Source organism: Leptonychotes weddellii, chromosome 15 (assembly GCF_054177405.1).
Source record: "Leptonychotes weddellii isolate Sample4059 chromosome 15, ASM5417740v2, whole genome shotgun sequence".
Taxonomy (NCBI): Eukaryota; Metazoa; Chordata; class Mammalia; order Carnivora; family Phocidae; genus Leptonychotes; species Leptonychotes weddellii.
Window position 1 is genome coordinate 29,832,213 of NC_138383.1, and position 13,470 is coordinate 29,845,682.

Consider the following 13,470-nt stretch of genomic DNA (forward strand, 5'->3'; position numbering starts at 1 on the left):
GGGGAGCTGCGGAAGGTACCCAGGGGAAGAACCGGGAAAAGAGCAGCGGCGTCGGCTCCGGGAACCAGGTGCTTCGGAGTGGGTGTGGGGTGGGGCGAGCAAATCTGAGCCTCCGAGAGCTCAAAAGGAGCTCCAAGAGCAAATCAGAATCCCAGAATCCGACGTTGACAGCAACGCATTCACCGAGGGCTGACCAGGCTGCACTCCCGAGGGCGCTCTCCGGGGAGTGCCCAGAGAGGACCCGGAGCTCAGGTTCCTTTCCCTTTGCCCTCTTCCCTCTGCTGTCCAGTCCCTAGAACACGAGCGCTCGGCCCCTCGCCGGCCCCTGCCTGCTGGGCTGGTGCTCCAAACTTTGAGATCCAGGTCGGCAAAGGAGAGGAAAGAGTGGGGTTGGATTTGGGGTACTTCCCAAAGCTGGGAAGAAGGCAGGCTCAGCGTTTAGACTTCGATCTCATGGAGACTCTGTCCCTCGAACCATCCAATATCCGGGAAAAGGGGTGGTGGTGGGGAACTCGAGCCGAGGCATTCACCTGTGTAGGTCCTGGGCAGCAGGAAGCTGAACGTTCCCCTCCAGCTTCAAGGGATGCCCTGAGTGGGCCTTCACGGTACGCCGGAGAGGCGGACCCCAGTTCAGCGCCTTTGGGTGGCGGGCGGGGCCAGGCCACTAATGCTGTACATTTCCTCCGCCGCCGCGTTTGGGGTGGGGGGGAGGATAGCTGGAGGGGCTCGGAAGACGGTTAACCTAAGAGGAAGTGAGTTGCTCTAGGTCTCGAGATCCGTGCTACTTCGCCGCTAGGGGTCTCACAAAGCCCCCGCACCCACATCCCCTGGGATCCCCAAGATCCCGTGAGTCAGTCACCATCCCGCACCCACAAGCACAGTTCCCTCTCTGACCCCACAGTCTCAACGCACACGCCCCCGCAGCGAACCCTCAATTCCCATCACCCCAAACAGACCCTCCGCACATATCCGCGCGCGGGCCATTCTGCCGTCTAGGGCCCCTGGTGCCAGGCCCAGAAGGGTTAAGAAGGCCTTGGGGCACCAGAGCGGCGGGACGCGAGGCGCCCGGGCTAATTGGCGATCCCGGGAACAATGAGGGATGTGAGGCAGGGGAGGCGGGTAGCTTAATTGGGCCAGGGAGGGGCCTTGCCTTCGTCTGGGGCAAGGCCCTGCTGCTGGCCGCGCGGTTCCCCCAGCCGAACTCAGGTTCGCTGCTGCGACCCACTGGAGCGCCGCGAGGGCGACTCCAGGAGGAGACTCGCCGGTGGGGGAATGGGGGACGACTCCCCAAGCTGCACTCAGGGCCTGGGGCCTCTCGAGGCCCTGCAGCATCACTCCACCCCATCTGGGACGCGGCAACAACCACGCGGCGAGAATGCGGCCGCAACGAGGTCGGCCACCCTGCCTAGCGTTTGCAGCGACCCTCCCCGAGTTCCCCCCTCTGCACGCGGCTTGAGGTCGGTGCTGCCCCCTGGTGTCAGCCGACTGCTGAGCACTCGCCGCCTCTTGCCCGCTTTCCTTCCTAGACGTGCAGTGAGAAACCGGAAGAAGTGAACGCGCCCCTGCTCTTCGAATTTTCGGGGCGTTTTGAGCCCAAAGCGACCTCGAATAAGCACACTGCCACGAGGGATTCTACTTGAGCTGAGAAAGGGGTCTCTCTGGCCCGCCCCGTTCCTGGACTAACCCTTCTCTGTGCTGCCTGCGGAAGGTCAGAGGCGGCGAAGAAGCTGGCCCCCCCTCCCCCCCACTCTCTGGGGGCTGGGACAGCCTTCTGCGCCGATTCACTCTCTCACTGGCCAAGCCCCTCACCGAATTCAGCGTAGCCTGGGTCCAGCTCCCTCCCTGGGAGAGGCGGACATGGTTCTCTTTCCTTGCGAGTGTGTTGGCCCGCGGAGGTGTCCAGGGCACTTGGAGGCCTGGATACTATCAATTCCAACTCCACCTTCACCCTTCCTTCATCTCACCATTCCTGGTGTTCCTGGTGAGTTGGGGACCCGTGCTTCCCGCCCCGCCAAGTGCCCTAGGTGGGCAGGCAGCGTGTAAGTCCGGGGCTGCACGGACTCCCAAGGCTTAAAGAGGAGAGAACGGGGAAGGAGGTGGGGGCTCAGTGACGCATAGATAGACCCAAGGGTGGGTTAAAGGAGTGACGGCCCATCTCCCACCCCTTCCCACTACCAGGATTTGGGGCCGGAGACACCTGTCGGCTGGATGAAGCAGAGATGAGCTCAAAGGATGGGAGGCAGCTGTCCTTGCAGAAGGAGGCGGGGGGGGGGGGCGGGGAAGAACGTGCCTAATGGAGACTAACACAGTGGGACCCCTAGAGATAGCCCCGCGAAGCCCGTTATTATACCAGGGAAAACTGAGGCAGGAAAGGTAGTAGCCTATTGACCCACACTCCCCACACCCCCGAGAGATCTAGATGAGTTACGCGGGAGAACTCTCAGGTTAGATTCTGCCACTCCAGTCAACAACCCTGACAAGGAGAAATGTTTCTTTTTTCTTCCTTTTTTCTAAGTAATCTCTACATCCACCTGGGGGTCCGAACTCAGAACCTCCAGATCAAGAGTCGCATGCTCTACCGACTGAGCCAGCCAGGCGCCCCGAGAACTGTTGCTTTTTGAGGTCCGGGAGGCAGAGAGATGGAAAAGGATTCTAGGGTCCGCGATATCGGGTGCACCACGGCCAAGTTCCTCAAAAGGGAGAGAGGGAGTAGGGTGCAGCCATCTTAGCAGCTCCGCCTACCCAGAGGCGCTGAAAGGGGATGCGTTTCCACTCTGGAGCCCCAGAGACGGAGCCAGGAGTCCCGGTGCGGAGGGGCTGGGGCGGCGGCCCGAGGCGAGTGGCCAGCAGAGGGAGCCCGGCCCCTGGCCTGGGAGGCTGCGGGCGCGGGAAGCGCGAGGGGGGCTCGAAGCGGCTCGGCGCCTCCCGGCCCAGCCCGCGGCCCTCGCAGGCGCCGCCGGGCCTCGCAGCTCCGCCGGCCGCCCCAGCCCGCTCCCGCCCCCGGGGTGCAGCTGCCGCCGAGCAGGGGGCGCCCAACGTTTTGTCCCCGCCTCCAGTCCCTCCTTACGCGCTTGCTGCGCCCCTGCCCCACGCGGCCCACAGAGCGCACGGCGCCGTTCACTTCGCATTGCAGCGTTTTATTGTTTTCTCGCGTTTTTGTCTTTTCGTCTCGCTCCGTAGCGAAAAGTGAAAACCTGAGGTGGAGCCCGCGGGCCGGGCGAGCAAAGCCCGGGCGGAGGGGCCGAGGGGCTGGCGGGGTGGGAGTTCCTCCGGGGGTCGGGGCTTCTCCCGAAGCCAAGGACCCCCCCCCCCAAGCCCTGTACAATATAGATGCTCATGTAAAATGAAAAGAAATTTTAAATGCTATGAATTAATCTCTAGATATTATGTACACAGCAATGTACACCTTTGAATAAATTAATACCAATTTGCATATTCTGGGAACCTTAAAGCTTATTTACACAAATTACCATTTATTTCATAAATATCTTTTTTTTTTTTCCCTGGGGACTCAAGGCAGAAGTGCCACTCCCTCCGCTGACCCAGGGGTGGGAGGGGCGCCTGTCTTTTTGGGGGAAGAAGTGGGAGGACTAAAAGAACAGGTCCCTCCCAGCTCAAGTCTACACTGACTTCAGTCTTCACTGAGCCCAGCATCCCTCACTGCAGATTCTCAAGCGGTCCAGGCCCAAGGCTAGGGGCTCTGGGCTTCTCTCCGAGGCTCCCATCCCTGACTCCTGCACCTTCTGGCTCTGGAAGAGGCCGCTGGGTGGGGCGATGAGGCCTGCCCACAGCGCCGGAGGACCCAGAGGGGCCCCTGGCCAATGCCACCTTGCCACTGGAGCAGATCTGGACCATGACCAGTGGCTCCTAAGCGACTGCGTTCCCGGCAGCTGGGTTCCTTGTGAGGCCCAGGGAAATGTCCCAGGCCCTGGCTGGCTGGTCGGGCGGGCCTCTGTTCCGGCTGCTGCAGCCCGCTTTTGCTCCTTTATGTAAATAAATACCCATTCTGTGCTGTACACGTGCCAAGCAGCAGGGGCAGGCAGCCCGGGAGGTCTGCGTGGCAGCGGAGCCGCTGGGCAGCCCCCTCACTTGGGCGACTCCCTGCCGGGGGAGAGGGCTCGCTGGCTCTCCAGCCCACTCACCAGTCTCTGGATGCTCTGCAGTTCACTGGCCGCCTCTTTGGCTGAGCCACTGGGTGACAGGGCACCCCGGGAAGGGGCCCCAACCTTGCGGAGAGCCAGCTCCGGCAGCGGGCTGGGCTCCCGGCTGTTGCCGCCGGCAGCCTTGGAGCCCTCGGCCGCCAGCCCAGTGGTGAGGAGACTTGCGCCGGGCGGGAGCGTTACCGGGATCTGGTAGGGGCTGAAACGCAGGCGGGGCCGGGCACTGCCCAGAAAGTGGCTCCGGGACAGGGAGCCGGCGGCGGCAGCAGCTGCAGCCGCAGCACTGGTCGCTGGCAGAGCAGAGGCCGCGGCCGCAGCGGCTGCCATGTACGTGTAGGGGTAGGGGAAGAGGCCTCCGAAAGTGGGCATTGGGATTCCCTGAAAGAAACAGAACAAGACGAGGGTTAGGCATCCTGCCTGCGGTGTTCTGAGGGGAAGCTGGGGGCTGGGGGGTGGTCTACCAGCACCCAACAGTTCTAGGAATAGAAGCCCAGAGCTCCCAGAACTGTAACCCCAAGCAGCACAGGTAGGCACGAGCCAGGATGTTGGGGCCAAACCCCGTTAGAAGGGAGCCCACTTCGGGTGATGAGGCAGAGGTCTGGCGCCGTCCAGCTCTGTGCCAGGTATTACAGTACGAGTGAGGGAAAGACAGGCCAGGTGGCCGAACTAGGCAAAGGCCTCGACGGAGGAAACTGGGCAGGCACAGAGCCAGGTGGCAAGCCGGCAGCTTTGGCTGTCTTGGGCGGTTCTGCTCACTTGGAGCAGTGTCCTCCCCAGCCCTGCTTTCTGCAGGTGCCCCCCAAAGGACTGAGGAAGCACAGGCAAGGGAGGGGAGGAGCTCTGTAAATTCTCCTTTTACCTGCCTGCCTGCTCAGGGATCTCCTGCCTGGGCCAGGAGAAGAGCATAGATGCCAATCCGCTTATAAACTGGCCTGGATATTCTACAGAGAACTCCTGGCGGCACCTCAGTGGCTACTGAGGAAGGAATTCAAAGTCTGCCTGTGGAGAGCACAGTAGCCAGGAGACCCTGGCTAAACACCGTCTGAGTCCGTGAGGCCCGACTTTTGGATTATCTGACCTTTGAGATAATGGCTCACTCCCCAGGGTATGAAGGTATGGGGAGGAGTGCAGGGAGCTGACTGCGCTGGGCTTCCAGGGAGCCTCGGGCCTGGCTCAAGCAGGGAGCAGGAAAGAAGTAGCTTAGTCAGGAGTGAGAAAATATCCTTCCCGAGAAGGTCAAGCCCTCCTGGGCTTTCAGTCCTGGCATCTCAGGTGGGGAGGAAGGAGGGAGGCTTCAGACCTCCCCAAAGCTGGCTCTACCGGATGGCCAGGGCCAGGCTACCCTGGCACAGGAAGGTGACCACTAGCAGGATACCCAGTGATGCCTCCTGAGTGCCTACTCTCAACCTGGTCTTGCACCTGTTGCCCAGGCTGTACCTAGAAGCCCTGACTTCCCCATGACCCATGCTGGGGAGGAGGCATTCGCATACACACAGAATCAAGGATGCACATTAAACCTCCAAGCCCTGAGCTCCATTTTCCAGAGGCTGCCTTGCCATCTCAGAGCCACAGATACACGTGATGTGAGTGCTTCCCTCACTCCACACATCCCTGACGCCGAAAAACCCATTTCAGAACGCCCTCCCCCACTTCCAAAGTATCTGCTTCTGAACCAAAGGAGCCTTCTGAGACCTGAACTCCTATTTTCCTTCCCTTAAGATAAGATCTCAAGGGTTCAATTTGCCAGAAACCTCAGAGGGAAGAAAATGAATGTAGAGATTCCAAATCTTTCCACAGGGAATATTCCACCCAAGCAACCAAAGAGGCCGCTCTCCCCGTTGGATCTCCGTATTTTGCTGCTGGCCAGTTTCATAAAGTCTCCCCTGGGAGCTCAGAATTTCAGCCTGGGCCTGGGGAACTGAGCCCCTCTTCCCTCAGATGTGTGGCTGGAGGAGTTGGGAGACCCAAGGCGGGGGGGGGGCGGGGAAGGAACAGTCCTGTTCTTTGTCAGGTCAGAGGACTTCCTGGAGGGCCTGAAAGGCGCCAGAGGCATCTGAGAGGTGGGTCATTGTGGTGGTCGATTGTCCAGAAAATATTGCAAATTTTCCTACTCCCTTTTTCCAGGCATCTAAGCCTTTCAGGGACTTACAGTGAGCCAAGAGTTTTTGTTTCCAAGAGAAGCGTCCTGAGGCCAGGAAAGTGGACTTCACAAAACCCAGAGGCAGATCCAGTCTGTCAGAGGAAGAGTCTAATGGGTGCCACTCGGTGCTGGAGGCATAGGGAAGGGACCCCCAAAGAGGGTCAGGGACTTGTCCAGAGTCACACACGAGTCAGAAACAGTGCTCTGGCCAGACCCTAGACCTACAGTCTTAGTCTCCCTGCATCTAGGTGTCCTGGAGAGTGTCCATCGGGTCTTGCCAGGACAGAGTCATTGCCCGCGGGAAGCTCAGAGCCCCCGTGGCACCCTCGGGCCCTGTGCCCACCTCGCTCTTTCTCCCTCCAGATCACAGGCCTTACCTGAGATGCCAGCATATGCTGGGAGAGGTGGAAAGGGAAGGGCGCAGCAGTGCTTGCGGCGCTGGCCGCGGGACCCAGCCCGCCTGCGTCCAGCCCGGTGGCGGCCCCTGGCCCGCCTCCTCCACCACTGCCGCCGCCGCCCGCCACCGAGGCCAGCAGGTGACCCATGCCCATGGCGGAGAAGGCTCCGGGGCCCATGGCGAACTGTCCCGGGTGCAAGAAGAGCGGCTGGCCGGCCCCCAGCGGCCCGAAGAACTGCTGCCCGTGCAGATGGCCAGAGAAAGCCAGGCCCGGCAGGTGTCCGGCGCCCAGGGGGGACGCACTGTCCGTCTGCACCACCAGCGGCGCCAGGCCGGGCTCCTTGCCCTCGCCCGCCTCCTTGCGCCCGTCGTCCTTCCGCCTCGCTTCGGCGCGCTCCTTCTCTAGGCTCCGCAGGCCGAACGGGCCGTCCCCGCCGCTCTCGGCCGGCTCCTTGCCCCTCTCCGGGCTGGGCCGCTCCCGGGCGCGCTCAGGTTCGGTCAAGCGAGGGGGGCTGCCGCTGTCCAGGGCCGGGCTGCGGCCTAGCGCCGGCCCCGCGCGCTCCTCGCTCAGCCTCTCCGGCTCTGGGTCGCTGTCCGCGGCGCACGACTTCTCCTCGGCTGCGGGGGAGAGAGGACGCGCGAGGTCACAGGGGCCCGGGAGGAGACAGACGCGAGGCCTCCCCCGGCGTCTGGGCCGGGTCGGAGAGACTGGGAAAGGCCTGCTCTCGGGGAAGCCGCCTCCGAGGAGCTTCTAGATCCTCGTCGGGCAGGGGGCAGCTGCAGGTCACCTAATCTCAGGCCCCGTATTTAGAGCTGGAGAAACGGAGCCGTGTAAAGGAAACTCACTGCCAGAGTCACACAGCGCCCGGGGCCTGGCTCGGAGTCCAGCCAGATCGTCTAGCTACGGGGGACCGCCCCTCCCAGGGAAGGCCTGGGTCGGATGCCCCGTCCCAGACACACTGCTGACGGTTACCCGGTTACCCGACGCTGAGCAAAGAGCCAGCCCGGCGCCTTGAGGAGTCCCTCCCTTCCACCCCGCCCCCACCCCCACCCCCGTCCGACCACCCGACCCTCACCTCGGGTTCGATGCAGGCGCAGGGGACTAGGCGCTGACCCCGGGGAGGGTGGCGGTTCCCGCGCGGGGGCAGGGTCGCAAGACGAGGCGTCCGACTCCGCGCCGTCGCGCTCGGGCTTGCAGTGTTCCTCGTACAGCCGCAGGGACGGCAGCGTTAGCTGCTTCCTGGGGATGAGCGGAGGGAGCGGGTCAGAGGCGCGCGCACACAGCCCCGCGTCCTGCTCGCCTAGGCACCCTCCGTGGAGCCGGCTGGCTCACCCCTCACCTTTTCTCCCGCCGGCCATTCCCGGTGTCCCGGAAGCCCTTGGCAAACGGGTTGTTGTCGATCTTCAGCTGCGTGATCTGCGGGGGGGACGGAGGGGGCGGCGCCAGGTCAGGAAGCGGCTCCTCCAGCCTGGCCTGGGGCACCCCGAGGTCAGAGGAGGCCGGCCGAGAGGAGAGACCCGCGCAGGTCCGCTTGGTACCCGCCCGCCTGGGATAGGACGCTCCCAGCTGGAGGACGAGGTGAGGCCGGCGGGCCTCGCGGGAAGCCACGGGGGTCTCTCCTCCAAAAACTTTATTCGAGGCATATTCTCTTACCTTCTACACACAAGTCCAAAGCTGTGCGCAGAGCAGAGATCTGCCCAAGCATGCACCCAGGGCCACTCGGTCACTCAAGTTAAACAAACCGGGCATCTGAGCAGGCGCGCACAGGGACAGCAGAGCACACGCAAGTCCACACCACAGGCACAGATCACACCCACGGGCCTGCGCACACGCAAGCACACACAGACAAAACAAACAAGTGCCCACAGAACCAAACGAATCCGCACACCTCCACACGTATCCAAGGCGCCCAAAAGGTTGCCCGCATACCCGCATACACATCGTCTCACAAAGACAAAAAGAATGACGGGCAGGGCACTTGGACACTCTCTGGAGAGGGGTACACATGGGCACAGGCCCAGAGGGAGTGCTTCTCTGCCCCTCTAGAGAGAGAGTGTAGAAAGGCAGCAAGAAGAAAAAGCCCTTTAACTTAGAGGAAAAGTCTCTAAACACCTCCCAAGGGGTTGGGGCCTGGTCGGATGGGGGGGTGCTTTGGGAAGCTGTGTCACCTGTCCCGCCCTCTGGCACCCCCTGGGAGAGTGAAAACTGGGCCCTGGGTTCCTATCGCTGGTTTCCAAGCCGCCAGGAAGCCAGGGCAGATTGCCTCAGGCTCCCTCTCTTCATTTAAATTCCCGTCCCTGAGCCAAGAAATAAACGAATAAAATGTAAAAATGTCAGCGCGGTCCCGGAGTCTCTGCTAATTGCTAAGTAAACATCCCCACCCCAACGAGCGCCCAGCTGTTCGGGCGCCCGGGGAGCCTGTGTGTACGTGTCACCGACTTGGGAGGGAGCCTGGGGGATTTCGGTGGGTGCTGCGTTTACGGATGCAAGACTTGGTGCTGGGGAGTGAGCTGTGAGGGCGCAGGGTGGGTCCTGGCGGCTTGGGGCAGATGTGAGTGATGGCTTGGAGCCTGCAGGTGTAAGGGGGCGTCGGTACAGGGCCTGGGCCCGCTGCCCACCCAGCGCACCTTGTCATTCTGGTAGGCAGTGACCGCAATGAAGTCGGTCTCCGGGAACACGTAGGTGCGGAAGGTGCTGTAGGGCAGCTTCAGGATGTCGTTGGCTCTCACGATGTGGAAGCGCGGTTGGTACTTGTGCATGGAGTTCAGGATCGTCTGTGGGGAGGGCGCGGGTCAGCCGGAAGCCCCCGGCCTTTGGCCCCAGCACTTCTACTCCCTGGGGACCCAAGCTCTTTGCAAGTCTCTGTCTCTTTCTTCGTCTGCCTCCTGCACCCCCCCCTCTGTGATTTTCTCCTGTCTTCTCTGCCCCTTTTCTTGCCTATATTTCTTTTTCTTCTATTTTCTCCTCTCAGTTTTCTTTATCGCAGTTTCTCTTTCTCCACTTAAAAAAATTACCCCAGTTGAAAACAGAAATAAAACAAAATAAAAACCCCATAAAACTCCACTCTTAACCTCTCTTCCTGGGCTCATTGCTAAGCCCCTAGTAACTCCACCGAGAGAAGATGTGGACCTTCCAGGGGCTCAACGACTGCCCTACCTCTGAATGGGCAGTCCCTTTTGCCCCATCAACTCCCCCCTCCCATTCACTGGGGGCCTGGCTGAGGCAGAAACGGAGAGAACCCCCAAACTCCCTCCTCCTGGTGGGGCATCTGCCTGTGGGAGGAGGGAAAGGAGTCTTAGGATGTGAAGGGGGCTGGTTTAACTTTTGAATCTCCTAGTTTGGGGGGGAAATGGGGACAGGGGTCAAGGGGAAGGGCGAGGAAAAGCTGAGGTCGGGGGCAGGACTTCCAAGCTCAGCAGTTAAAGACCAGAGGCTGCACAAATGAGTCCCGGTCGCACCTGCCTCCCGCTGGGCTCTAGGAAGAGCTTTGGCAGGCCTGACCCCAGCCGAGATTATGAGCAGCCTGGAGCTTACCGCCCCACAACCCCTTCATTCCCCAGGTCTGCGGAGCCCTCTGGGCCCAGCGTCAGCCAGCACAGGCCACAGGGCAGTGACCCGAGCAGGGGCACTCCGAGGGTTCGGCCAGCGCTCCCCTCCGGGGAATCCCGCCGCCTGCTCTCCCGCCCCCACCCCCTGCGGCACCGGATGCGCTGTATCCGACCCCCTTCCCTGCGCCCGCCCAGCACTCACGAAGCCATGCTTGTCGGAGATGTTGTTGGTCAGTTTCAGCTTGTGGAAAGCCACAGGCTTGGCCATCCACTGCTCTCCCGTGGCCGGGCTGTCCGGGTGGATGTACATGCGTTTGGGCATCTCAGGGTCGGCCTTTCCCGCCACCATCCAGCGCGAGTTATGGAATTTATACCGGCAATCGTCAGCGGCCACAATGTCCATGAGCAGGATGTATTTGGCCTTCTTGTCCAGGCCGCTGACTCGCACCTTGAAGGGGGGAAACATCCTCCTGCGGGAAAGGGGAAGGGGAAGACTCCATGGAACCCGGTTTTATGTCTGAGGACCCCACTCCCGGGCACGCACCACTGCCAGGAGCTTCCCCATCTGTGTTTCCCTGCTGTCGCTGCTTTGCCCCCATCTCACTGCCTGGGAGACCCCACCTGTGGTTGTTATTCCTGGGGGATCCCATTTCCGCTTGTCAAACCCTCTCTTACTATAGGGTTTCCCATCGGCCCTATCCTCAGGTCTGGTGACTGTCTTTCTCCCTCATCCCAGATGAAAGCCGATGTCCAGGAAAGAAATCCAGGCCCCCCTAGAATTACACCTGCTTCTTTTGAATCTCCCCAAAATTCATTCAGGGGATATGCCCACGGGGACTGAAACTCCCAAAAATAAAACCAGAAGATGTTTGCTTGGGGAACTGGGTTACAGCCGAACAAGAACCTTAAGTTTCGGGGGAAGAGGGTGAACCTGAGGCCTGGATTCTCGGTGGCTGAGTCGAAGGGTGGAGGCGTGGGGACTGTGATTTTCTTCTGGCTTTAAGGCCTAGAGCGGTGTGTGAGCAGGGAGCTCCTCGCTCCGTGGGCCCGAACAAGGCTCCCAGCCCAGGTCAGGCGGCAGCTGGGCCCGCTCGGGGCTTACTGCCGGATCGGAATGGCGGGCTGGAATCAGCTGGCCAGCCTGGGTCTAGCATGGTGCGAGTCTCATTCTGGATTCCAGGGTCAGAGGACAGTCCGGGAGATGCTGCACCTCCCCGGAGCTCCGAGAGCCAGACCCGGAGGCAGGAGAGCGAGGCGGCAGGGCTGAGGAGCCGCAGCCGAGATCTCGGAGACCCGCCCGGGGCCGAGCCTCGGGGCCTCCTCGGCTTTGGGACTCAGAAAGGTTGGGACTATTCTTTAGGAGCGTGTTTTCGTTTTATTTCATTCGGGAGATTTTGATGGTTTAGTTTTAAAAAATTCGCTCAGTGCCAAATGAGAAAAGTCAACTTGGATGTCTGCGGGAGCTAAGCGTGGCGCCGGGGCCCGGGCCGGAGCCGGAGCCGGGAGCCGCGAGCCGCGAGCGGCGGGCTCGGCGCTGGTCGGTGCTGTCGGGTGCCCCAGCCCGCCCGCCCGCCTGCATGCCCGCCGGCCAGCCAGCCAGCCGCCCTACCTCCCAGACTTGGTGATGACCATCTCGGTGCCCAGCTTGTGGAACTGGTCCCACAACTCCTTGGCCTCCAGCGTCACCTTGGGGTCGTCCTCCACCTCGTCTTCGGGCTCCAGGCTCTTAAGCGAGCGCAGATGCGCGGCGGGCGGGTGCGGGCCGAGTGCCGAGACGTGCAGCCCCGCCTCGGCCGCTGCCGCCGCCGCGGCCGCCGCGGCCGCCGCCCCCGCCAGGCCCGGGTCGGGCAGCGGCTTGGCCAGCGCGCCGGGCGGCAGTGCGAGCGCCGGGAAGAAGGAGGGCTGCGCCGCCGCCAGGAAGGCGGACATGGGAAAGTCGGCCGGCCGTGGCGCGTGGAACGGGTGGTAAGCCATGGCGCTGGCCGCCAGCGCCGGCTCTCTCATCGGGACATCCGGCCCAGGCGCCCAGGGGCCGGGGCCGGGGGCGCGCGGCTCGGACCCCCGGCCCGGGCGGCGGCGCGCGCGGAGGAAGGGCGACTCGGGTGGCAAGCGCAGCGGCGGCTTCTCCCGGCTCCCCGTCCGGCGCACGGCGAGGGGCTCTGGGCTCTGGGCGCGGGGGTGGCGGGGGCTCTGAGCGGGGCTGGGCTGGGCTGGCCCGCTCCGGCGCCGGGGACCACGCGCGACTGGTTAGATCTTGTCGTGATCTCTGGAAAACTGTGACTATCTCACATGTCCTGCCCTGCTCGGATCCCCTGCGCTAACGAGCCAGGCCCCCCTTGATTGCTGATTTTACGCTTTTTGGACCAATTGTGGGTCTCCGGGGGCGGGGTTTTGACAGCTCAAGCCAAGCTCCGGCCGGGAGGGGGGGCCGGGGAGAAGGTGTCGGAAGCCTCAGCAGTAAGAAAACATGTCAACAGAATAAAATATTAACCAATGACGGGCCAGCGGGCCCCGAGACCCCTCCCCCTGCCCCGGCCCCCACCCCGCCGCCCGCGCCCGCGGCTGCCTGCGCCCGGACGGGAAAGCGCGGCGGGCCGACCCGACCCGCCGAAAGGGCCTGAGGCGGCGGGCGCCCGGGTCCCAGGGCCCTGGGGAAGGACCCCCAGCCGCACGCCGGCTCCAAGTGCAAAGCATTGACACGGCCCCGAGAGGAGAGGGGGCGCCCTCCTTCTCCCTCGCCCGGCGGCCCGGCCGCTCTGGCCCGCGCCCCAGCTTGGCCTCCGACCCCGCTCTCCGCTGCGGCGCCGCCCGGGGCCCCTGCACTCCGGCGGGGGCTGGAAAGAGACGCCGGTGGGCGGGCGAGTCGGGAGGCGCGGGCGGCGGAGGTCCTGGAGCGGAACCCAGGTGGCGGGAGCCGGTGAGTGGAGCGGTGGTAGAACCCCGGCGGGGCCGGCGCGGGCGGGAGGGGGACGCGGCCTTGAGCTCGGGAAACGCGGGTACCCCCTGGCCCGCGCCTCCCCCTCACAGGAAGACTCGGGAGGAACGTGGAGTTCCCGGCAAGCCCTGAACTCAGCCCAGTATCTGTCTGCGTCCCGGATCCAGTCCTGAGCCCTCCGACGGCCCGGAGAACCGGTCCTCGGGGCTAGGAAGGTGAGCGCATCTCCCGCCGAGCACAGGGAGGCACGGCGCGGGCTGATCCCGGTTCCCAGATTCTTGAGCCGCGA

The 13,470-nt window shown here is 62.9% G+C and overlaps 1 protein-coding gene across 1 annotated transcript; it reads right to left on the bottom strand.

Annotated features, from left to right (window-relative positions):
- Positions 1–3,121: 3,121 nt before the first annotated feature.
- On the bottom strand, positions 3,122–12,582 carry TBX2 (T-box transcription factor 2). The gene is made up of 7 exons (XM_081806035.1): positions 11,856–12,582; positions 10,449–10,716; positions 9,326–9,472; positions 8,038–8,114; positions 7,774–7,937; positions 6,678–7,315; positions 3,122–4,538 (listed from the first exon to the last, which is right to left on the bottom strand). The coding sequence occupies exons 1-7, from the start codon at positions 12,248–12,250 to the stop codon at positions 4,086–4,088; spliced, it is 2,142 nt and encodes a 713-aa protein (XP_081662161.1). The 5' UTR covers positions 12,251–12,582; the 3' UTR covers positions 3,122–4,085.
- Between the last annotated feature and the right edge of the window lie 888 nt (positions 12,583–13,470).